Here is a 10063-nt window from a genome sequence, read left to right as displayed (position 1 = left end):
AATCTTTGCTGGACACTTGAAATTGCTCCTCTCAGTGCAGCTGCAAGGCCCAACAGAACAGCTCCACACACTGCACCAAATCTGATCAGAGGCATGCCAGAGTAGGTGGTCTCAGATAGGGCATCCCCACCAGAGACAAAATTAAGCCTTTTTCTTAGTTCAGCTGTGGTGTTTTCTTTTAAAATTTACCTGGAGTGGCTGGGGTTTTTCAGGATTTCTAATATTCCTCCAAGTATTTGACATGTGTTTGCTTTCCAGATAGAGAACGTCTTTGTGGAACAAGAGTGTTAGTCTACTGAAAGATAAAAAGCTCGATCAAATAAAACATTTATGTGCCAAAAGAAAAGGCATTTTAGCTGCATCACCTATATAAATAGTCTATCAGTGAAAGCACTCAGTGAGGAAGTGGGAGACCTCAGTATTAATTTCTTACTCCAGCAGATGAGGTTGAAAGGGATGGTGTGCTGAAAATGTTCCACTACAGAGCAAATAATTTGCAATGCTGGGTCAAAGGCATAGAGAACAAAACCAAGAGAAGCATGTCCCTGCAGCCTAGGGTGACCCTCTCATTTAAGTGCTGTACCTCTTGGAACCAGTCAGGTTACCCTGATCCGTGTCACTTACTAGACCTACTTCTAGCAGCCTGCTTTTTAATGTATTAGAGGAGACTTAACAGAGTTAATGGAGGCAAATATGAATCCTCATTTTATTGCTGTTGTCAACAGGGTGAGCAGGTTTCTCTGTCAGCACAGAGCTATCAGGAAAGAGCATCATGCAAAATGAATGACTGCTGTTCACAAAAATGCTGAAACACGACTAATTGATTTTGATGTAGCAGGCACCTACATTTCATTTGTGTCCTTTACATTCAGGATCTTTAATAAAGCACTTTTGTTAAGGGAAGTACATATAGACAAATTGAATTAAGTGCTGGTCTACTTTTCATTAGATTTTTCAAAGTGTAGTAAAGAAAATTGCTTTACAGCAGGAGGCTACTTATTGACAGAAAAGCTCTTTTTTTTTCTAGAGTAAACAGTATCATCGGTGTAGTCTATTTAAAATAAGCTTCTGCAGTTTTGCATGAATTTCTGTTTTACAAAAGAAGGAAAGGGGTTGGGGGAAGAAAGACTGGTATCATGGTAAGATGTTAGGTCAGGACTAAGACACCAGGTTTTATTATCTACTATTTTCCATGCCTCTCTGTCTTTTTTTCTGTAAGATATTGACAATCCTTCTCTACCTTATCAACTGTTGCACAATTGAATTAAAAAATGTTTGGGATAGTGAAGAACATGTGCCAGAGGGGAGATAAAATGCTTAAAATGTCTTCTGTCGCACTCTAAGGGCTGCCACTTCGAACAAAGACAATGTACCAACTGTAGGTATTTCCTTAGTTCAGATCAAGTGTGATAGTCACTGTGAGTTGAAGACACCTCAGCCTTTCCCAGAAAACCCAGTAACAGTTATCAGCCCACTGGAGGACTGGGCATCTGGCATAAAGATCTGAACAAGACTCTGAGCCATTTGCCACTTTTTGTTTCCTTGAGAAGCAGTATTTGTACTGTTTCCATGTTTTCTACCTCCCTAATTACTTAGGAGTTCAAAGTGATTGGTACCCACAAAATTGAAGCCAGCTCTCTTATCAGAATAGGATCTAGGTATATTTTTCAATATACCTGTGACTCTTCAAACTGCTGATTATTCCTTTCTCACATGACTTAAGTGTCCAACTCTCCTACTTCTGCCCTGAAACAGACATGTGCAGGATGTATAATATGAACTGATGCTTTCTGCTAAAACTAGACTATATTCAGTGCAGCATTATTGATGCTACATAGCCTTTGGGTCCAAGTGCCAAACTGTATTTTTGGCTTAATTTCAAGGACAAGGGACAAATTAAAGCTTGGTGTTGAACACTGAAGTGAGCAATCCTATCTCTGCTTTCTCCTGTGTCATCTTTTGTGTGGCCCACCTGACCCACAGATCTGGAAGACAAATTTACATTCCCTATTGACTTCCTCCACTGTACTGGTCTACAGTAGAAAGAAGGCACAGAAATATTAATTCCCTCAGTTTGTGGGTAGCCATTTCCTCATGCACTGTTCCCCCTCCAAATTAAGGCTTTTTCTCTGAAGCGTCTAGTTACTTTCTGCTCACCAACAAGGTCATAATGAGCAACCATAAAAACAAACTCACGATAGCATCTGGTCTTCCTTTTGCACAGCTTGTAGATATTCTCTCCTTCTTGAAAGCAGTCATAGTTTAAGGTCAGAACATTGTCCTGAAATGCATTTCATTACCAACAGTTCCTACAAAATCCTTACAATTCTCAGATGCGGTTCTAGCCAATACCAACCCTCACAGACCAACAGTTTTCTTCTCTGAAAAACAGATGCAATCACATCATGCTCTTCATGCAGCTTATACTGAAAATATACAGCAGGGTTTGTTCCCCTGGTTATATAGTCAAAAAAACCTTAATTCACATCTTCTATGGGTTTGAACGGTAGTCAAGAGTTAAGCAGAGAGGATTGTGTACCTTCTGTTCTACATTTACACACAAATGTTTGCTTAAATTCCTCGGGCACACTTACTAAAAAAGAGGCAATGTTTAAGGAAGCTCCTAAAGTCCTTGCCCACAGTGATTATCTTTCTGATTCACAAGTAAATTCTGCTCAAGTTTTCTCGGATTACTCACAAAGGATGATACAGGCCAATGTGTGCAAAGCTGCATGTAGACTTTCACCTCAGATCTGCTTGTCAGAAATCACCAGTGCTCTTGCAGCGACATGACTCTTCTGAACAGAGATTGCACAGAGCAACAAGGGCCTGATTCTTATTTCAGACAATGATTTAAAGCTGTGATCCTGTCAAATCTCCTATTTATAAGGCCCCTTCCATCTGTCTCAAGCCCTGAAGAGGCTAATTCTGCATTTCTCACTCATGCAAAACTCCCACAGAGGTGGCTGAAGGACAGCAGCACTGAGTTCCCATTCCAGCTAAGTTACACTGTTCGGTATTTCAATACCCAACCAAAAGCAGCACTGTCCAAAAAATTGGTTTTGAAAATGAAACATCAACTTCTCACTTATGAGTGACAGAAATTTTGCTTCATGGTGAAATGAGAAAATGAAGGGTTAAAGATCAGGTACTTGTTAAAATCGATATGGCTTAGTAGAAATATTTAATTCTTCTACAACAGTAGAGAGTGAGTGTTTCAACCAGTTTATCATGTCTGATCAAGGAAACAATTCAGCACATTTTAAACATATTGTCTCCCTTTTTCTTAAGCGAAGAACTATTTTTCTCCTGTATATGCTATTAGCCAACTTACAGTTGAAGCACAATCACAGTGAGTAGCAGAGCTGAAAACTTTTCATGAAAAGTTAACACCACAATGTTACAAATTCCAGTCTTCAGCTATTACAAGTAATAAGAGAACACTGTATTTTAAAAAAGTAAATCAGCCCCATTTTACTAGAAGCCTATTCTGTAGTTACATTAAAAACAACTTTATAGAAATCCTGTATTCACTAATTTAGAGGGAAATGCACTTAAAAGGGGTGTAAACTGCACATCTTTATTGATGAATATTAGGTTTTATTTATGTCAGAAGAAATAAGATCCTCTTGAGGCATTGAATCAGATGAGTAACTGTGATAATAAAAATTAAAACCATAGAAATACCCTGGTTTTAACTATGTTGCTGCACATAGATATTCAGTATCTGCATCAATCCGTTCTAAACATTCGGAAGTGCAAAACAAAATAGAAACATTATTTCTTTAATGTTCATAATGACCACAGAACACTTTTACTGCAAAGAACTTACTTTTAAGGCACATCAGTCATTCCATATATATTTTATGTTCACTAAACTCTGACTGTCACTTAAATTTCATTTCCATAGACTGCTTGAATTCTAAAGAATTTTTCAAGGAAAGAAAAAAGGGGAAGGACTGTGTTTACAGGCTACAAAGCTCATTTCGAAAGCAGTGCAACAGTGAAACCACTGTGAGTCTGCAGACTGCAAAACCCCTCTAAAGGAGCATTAAGTGACAAAAGCAGACCTTCATTTGGCAGGAACAGGTACCTCTAATGAAGCCATCCAGGAGCTCAGAGGTAGTAGCCAGGTACCATATGTTGCTTTGGTTGCTCTGGTGATTACATAGTTTCTTCAGAGTAAACAAACCTGAACTTTTTAGCTACATTGTTACCGACAAATAATGTGAGTTTGTTTCAGCTCTTCTTGGTGTAACATTAATAAGAACTCTCCATTTTGCAAAAGAGAAATGGCTTGTAATTTCCTCCTCTCAGTTGCTATTTTTATCTCTCCTTTATCTCAGGTATGCATTTGCACCAAACCATTTGTTATTTAAACAGAGCTCAAATCTTTTCACACTCTGGGCCTTATTTCAAGACAGCATCTGATAAGTTACGGATTTGGAACTTTGAAAATATCTCAGTTGTTTCTTTAGCAAAACCAAGCAAACTTCTAATGCATTTGGTGCAATCATCTAGTCCCTACTTCAGCAGAACTCCCACTTGAATTTGAGTTAAATTGTCTATTGAAGGAACACCAGAACCTCAGTCACTGACAGTCTCCTTTTCCAGGGTTAAGTGACCCAAATGCTTATTATGAAAAACTGATAAAATAAAGTGATTGCTCTATTCTTTTTCCTTATGCTACAGAGATTTCAAGAGAAGAGAGGCTACAGTCACCTCCCAGATAGAACAGAGGGAGTAAGGAAGGGGATATCTGATGATTCTCTGATATAGATTCAATTCTGCTGTTTTAAGAAGACTGTCATATGTGATTAGATTTAATTCTTTTTTTTTTTTCCAAGAACTGTTTGCTGTGGAAAGGTTCATTTGAGGCAGATGCCAAATCCTGCTGCCTATGGAAGGAGTGATAAACATAGAAAGGAGCAGTATTTGCTCCACAAACAGAAAACACACCTTGCAGCAGCACAGCTGAAGAAGGAATGTAAATGCTCAGCTCACTCTTACACATGGTATGCATTCAGTGATGAATGTACAGACACCAGTCCCTGTCTCTCATTTCCTTTACTGCAGTTTATGACATTTTATAAACCCATGGGAAATACAGTTTGCTTTAATAACTTTTCAAACTATTCTCCCCTCTTCTGCCCCTCCTCCCAACAAAATCCTCTAAAACCATAAGCTAGAAATGCAAACAGAAGAAGGGAAAGCAAGCAACATTAACACTAAAGGTTTAAAACAGCTGCACCTCCTTTCAAGATTTGTTCACATACTCCACTGACAATCTGCAATGTATGCTTCTCATTAAAAAATAAATATAAAGGATTTAGTTGCTCTAAGACTGTAAATATGAAGGATTTAAAGACATTAGTAGTGGGGTGATTGCTCCTTCTCTGAAAACCTGCATATCAGAACGCCTTCAACTGCCTGTCTGAGAATGAGGAGCACACATCCAGCCCTGAGTTTAGCCTTTGAAGGGAGACTTAAGAAAAGGGGAGGAAAAGTTCCCCTGGGCACATTGAAGTGGAAACTTGATTTTTTTTTTTTTTTTCTTTTTTTTTAATCTCAAAAAATGTTAGGCGAGTTGATCAGAATGATTTCTTTTTTTTTTTTTTTTTTTCACTATCTGCTCCAGGACAGCAAGGTCCTTAGGTCACTGATGTGAGCAGGATGGAGCAGCAATTTACTGCCTGATGATCCAGCAGGAGGAAATGAGGTCATGGGGTATATGTGCTCCTTTTCATGCTTCATGAAAAAATGTGAGACTCCCAGGTTTCTCCCACTGAATAATCAAAACCTGTGGGAAGATAGGAAAAATATTTCCTATCCAGCTCTATAGGCAAAGACCCCTCCAAAGGAAAAGAAAACCCCATGCTTTGACTTCATCCCTTGTGCAAAATCATGATTCAAAAGGTTTTAACAGTACAAAGGTTTATTTAGAAAAGAGTTTGGATTGTTCTTTAGGGGTTTTTTGGCAAACATTTAAATCCTTTCATAACTTAAAACACTGTCAGTGCTTGGTACTTTGCACTTTCCTTCCCCACATAAGCAGTAAAAGCCAATTTCTTACAAATCCACCATGGGCCCCAGCTGCCCTATTTATACTTGAATCTCCACTACCACTGCCACTTAACCCTTTCCTCTTGATGTCTCTTTTTGTTTTCCCACAAAATTCCAGAGCCCCTGAATGCTCACTGCCTCCCAAACTCTGTGTCTCAGCCTGTTTTCCTCTGCAGGTTCCCAGTGCCCTCCGTCAGGGTTCAATCACTCCCTCCCCATTTACCCCTCCACGCTCCAGCACTGCTCTCCCAGCACCATGTCACCATTCTGTACCACAGTGAATGCCCTCAGCTTCCCCGACACCATCCCTGTCCCCCACAGCATCAACCTGCTCCAGAGAGGGGGCGAGCCCTCTTCCTTCTCCCTAAGCCCAAGCCCCATGTTCTCTTCCCTCCCTTCTTTTCCAGCACTGAGCCTTCTCTTTTAACTCTACTCCTGCTGGAGGCAAATCCATCCCTCCGGCTCAATGCCGGAAGTTCTTCTTCTTCTTCTTAAAAAGAATGTGTTTAAAGGACCTGCGGAAGTCCTGGTTGAAGATGGTGTAGATGACTGGGTTGAGGGAGCTATTGCAATACCCAATCCAGAAGAAGAACTTGAAGAGAGTCTCAGGGACCTCACATGCCTCCCGGCAAATACCATAGAGGCTGTAGCTGAAGAAAAAAGGGAACCAGCAAACTACAAAGACCCCCATGACCACTGCCAGCACAAAAGTGAAGCGTTTCTCCCGGGCCTGGGCAACTTTCTTACGGCAGATGCTGCTACGCTTCCGGCGACGCCGATATGAGAAGAACTGCATGGAGCGATTGCTGGCACGGGACAGACGGCTACTGGAGTGCTTGGAGGAGTATGAGTAGGAGAAGGACTGGCTCTTGCTTTTGCGGCGATGCTCCTCCCGGCTCCGCCTCCGCCTGCTCTCTGAGGTGCTGCTCTCCTCCAGCTCAATGTCCTCCAGCTCAGAGGCTTTGCGCCAGTGGTGCACTGAATAATGTCCATTCTCTCCCAGCTGCATTCTCAGGGACGTGCAGCCGCCGGCAGCGCGGCTCAAGCCGTTCTCAGTCTGGGAGGACCCCTCTGGCATTGTACGCTTCTCAGAGAGGGTCCTGGTCCTTAGCTTGGCCACGCGGTAGATGCGGATATAGACCAACACCATGATGAGGCAGGGGGCAAAGAAAGAGCCAATGCAAGAAGAAAGGATGTACCATGTCTCGTCATTGAGCTTGCACTGGGGAAAGACATCTCCTTCAGGGTCCCGGTACACGGAGATCAATGGTGGGAAGGAGATGATGGCTGAAATGAGCCACACGGTGAGGATGATGGCCTTGATCCGCCGGGGTGTCCGTTTGAGGTTGTACTCCACCGCCTGTGTGACCGACCAATACCTGTCGAGACTGATGGCGCACAGGTGGACAATGGACGAGGTACAGAAGAGCACATCCAGCGCCAGGTAAATGTTACACCAAGCCTTGCCGAAGTACCAGTAATTCATAAGCTCGTTGGCTAAGGAGAAAGGCATGACCAGGGTAGCCACCAGGATGTCCGCGCTGGCCAGGGACACCAGGAAGAGGTTCTGGGGGGCTCTCAGCGCCCGGCTGGTGAGCACAGCTATCACCACCAGCACGTTGCCCACGATGGTGAAGACGATGAGGAAGCCCACCACTGCCGCCAGGCTGGCCACGGCCGCCGGCGAGTAGGGGGAGGGCGGCTGCAGGAGGGCCGAGGAGGACGGCGAGGCGGGGGGCAGCGCCAGGGACTCGTTGGGGGAGCCCAGGCTCGTGTTCACCAACAGCAGCAGATCCATGGTGGGTGTGCGGGGCGCCGGCGTCCTAGAGAGCCCGGCGGAGCCCCCGCCCCGCCCCGCCGCCCCGCCGCCGCCGCCCCGCCGCCCTCATCGCGCCCCGCCGCCGGTCCCGCGTCCCCCCGCCGCCGCCGCCGCCGCTCCTCAGGGCACGGCCGGGCGGCGCCCCCCCGGCGCGGCAGGGAGCGCGGCGGCGCCGCCTCCGCCCGGCCCCCGGCGAGGGGGCAGCGGGGCACGGCTGGCCCCCGCCGCCCGCCCGGTCATGCCCGGCTCCGGGCAGCCCGCGGCTCCGGAGAAGACGCCGCGCGGCCGGCAGGAGTCCCCGGCGGGAGCTGGATCCTCGCAGGGCGCGGGGTCCGAGGCGGCAGCAGCGGCGGCATCAACTCCCATGGAGCGGCTCCCGGCGGTTCCGTCCCACTCTGGCTCCGCGCTCCCAATCGCGGCGTGCCCCGCGCCGCGCGCATGCTCAGTGCCCGCAGGTGCGGCCGCCGCGCCCGCCCCGGCGGAACCCCCGGCGGGCGCAGGAGCGCCCTGAGCGGCGCCGCCCGCGCCCGTCCCGCGCCCCGAGCACCCCGAGCCCCGCGGGCGGCCCGACGGGAGATTCCCCGCGGCGGCCCCCGGGAGGAGCGGCGGGCGAGGTGCTGCGGCGCTCGCCGCCGCTCGGCGGCCGGACAGGTGTTTCTGCCGGGCGCGGCGCGGCTCGGCGGGGGCGCGGCGGCCGCCCCGGGGCTGGCGGGTGCCGGTGCGATGGGGGGGTGGCAGGTGCCGGTGCGAGGAGCGGCGGCGCCGGTTGCGCTCCCGGCGCGCCGAGCCCGGGCGGCCGCTGCCTGCAGTGCCCGCCTCGCGCGCTGGGGGGCGCCCTTGGCCGCCCGGGACCGTCCGGCGGCAGCGCCGAGGGCTCCGGGCGGGTGCGGGCACTGCGCACTGGGGACTGGGGACAGGGCACTGGGGACTGGGCACTGGGCACTGGGGACAGGGCACTGGGCACTGGGCACTGGGGACTGGGCACTGGGCACTGGGGACTGGGGACAGGGCACTGGGCACTGCGCACTGGGGACAGGGCACTGGACACTGCGCACTGGGGACTGGGCACTGCGCACTGGGCACTGCGCACTGGGGACTGGGCACTGGGCACTGGGGACAGGGCACTGGGCACTGCGCACTGGGGACTGGGCACTGGGGACTGGGCACTGCGCACTGGGCACTGGGGACTGGGCACTGGGGACTGGGCACTGGGCACTGGGCACTGCTCACTGGGGACAGGGCACTGGGCACTGCGCACTGCGCACTGGGGACAGGGCACTGGGGACTGGGCACTGCGCACTGGGCACTGCTCACTGGGGACAGGGCACTGGGCACTGCGCACTGGGGACAGGGGACTGCGTACTGGGCACTGGAGACAGGGCACTGGACACTGGGCACTGCTCACTGGGGACAGGGCACTGGGCACTGGGCACTGGGGACAGGGCACTGGGCACTGGGCTCGGTGTTCCTGACTCTGGAACGCGCCTTCATCGTCATCACCCTGCTAAAGAGAGGGATCTGGTGCTCTGCCTGAGGGCATTCCCAGGCTGAGCAGCCGCCCCGTGCCTCTCCCCGGTGCCCCACCTGGACCCAGAGAGGTCCCCAAGGGAGTTGCTGTCTGGTACGCGTTCACTTATTGCTGCCCGGATCATTCTTTGTAGTGCAAACCTGTGCTTAGTGAAGGCATGTACCTCCAAGAGAGGGTCACTTTCGCTGTAAAACTTGTAAAATAATAAAACACTTGTAACGATGAACAAGTTGCAACAGAATAGCCCGGACTTTAGGGAGTGATAAGAGATACTCTGTTTCCAGTCACCTTTGTGGTGCTACCAGCGCTGGCTCTGCCGTTCTCTGTCTCTGTGTGACTTCGTGGATTGGATTTTGAAGGCTTGGAAGTGAATAAGCTTAGTTCTGATAGGAAGGAAAATTCCTCTGGATATTATGATCCTGTTATCCTATTCTGTAAGCAATTTACTCGACGGTGGTTTGTTTTTTTTTTTTTTTTTTTTAAACTGAAGAGTAATCAGCAAACATGTTGTGACGGCATTTAAAAGGGAAAGGACGTGGTGTTGAAACTAAACTGTCAGGAAACAAATTCTAAATGAAGACTGAAATGCAGAAGCAGTAATCACATAAACAAAGTGTAGCATATAGAACAAAATGAAATTGAAATCAGATGCT

At 48.1% G+C, this 10063-nt stretch overlaps 1 protein-coding gene across 1 annotated transcript; it reads right to left on the bottom strand.

Annotated features, from left to right (window-relative positions):
* Positions 1-678: 678 nt before the first annotated feature.
* ADRA2C (adrenoceptor alpha 2C) lies at positions 679-7931 on the bottom strand. The gene has a single exon (XM_032109814.1). The coding sequence runs from the start codon at positions 7859-7861 to the stop codon at positions 6527-6529; it is 1335 nt and encodes a 444-aa protein (XP_031965705.1). The 5' UTR covers positions 7862-7931; the 3' UTR covers positions 679-6526.
* Positions 7932-10063: the final 2132 nt, after the last annotated feature.

Source organism: Corvus moneduloides, chromosome 5 (genome assembly GCF_009650955.1).
Source record: "Corvus moneduloides isolate bCorMon1 chromosome 5, bCorMon1.pri, whole genome shotgun sequence".
Classification (NCBI taxonomy): domain Eukaryota; kingdom Metazoa; phylum Chordata; class Aves; order Passeriformes; family Corvidae; genus Corvus; species Corvus moneduloides.
The sequence above is the reverse complement of the archived record's forward strand: the minus strand, read 5'-3'. Positions and strand labels throughout refer to the sequence as shown.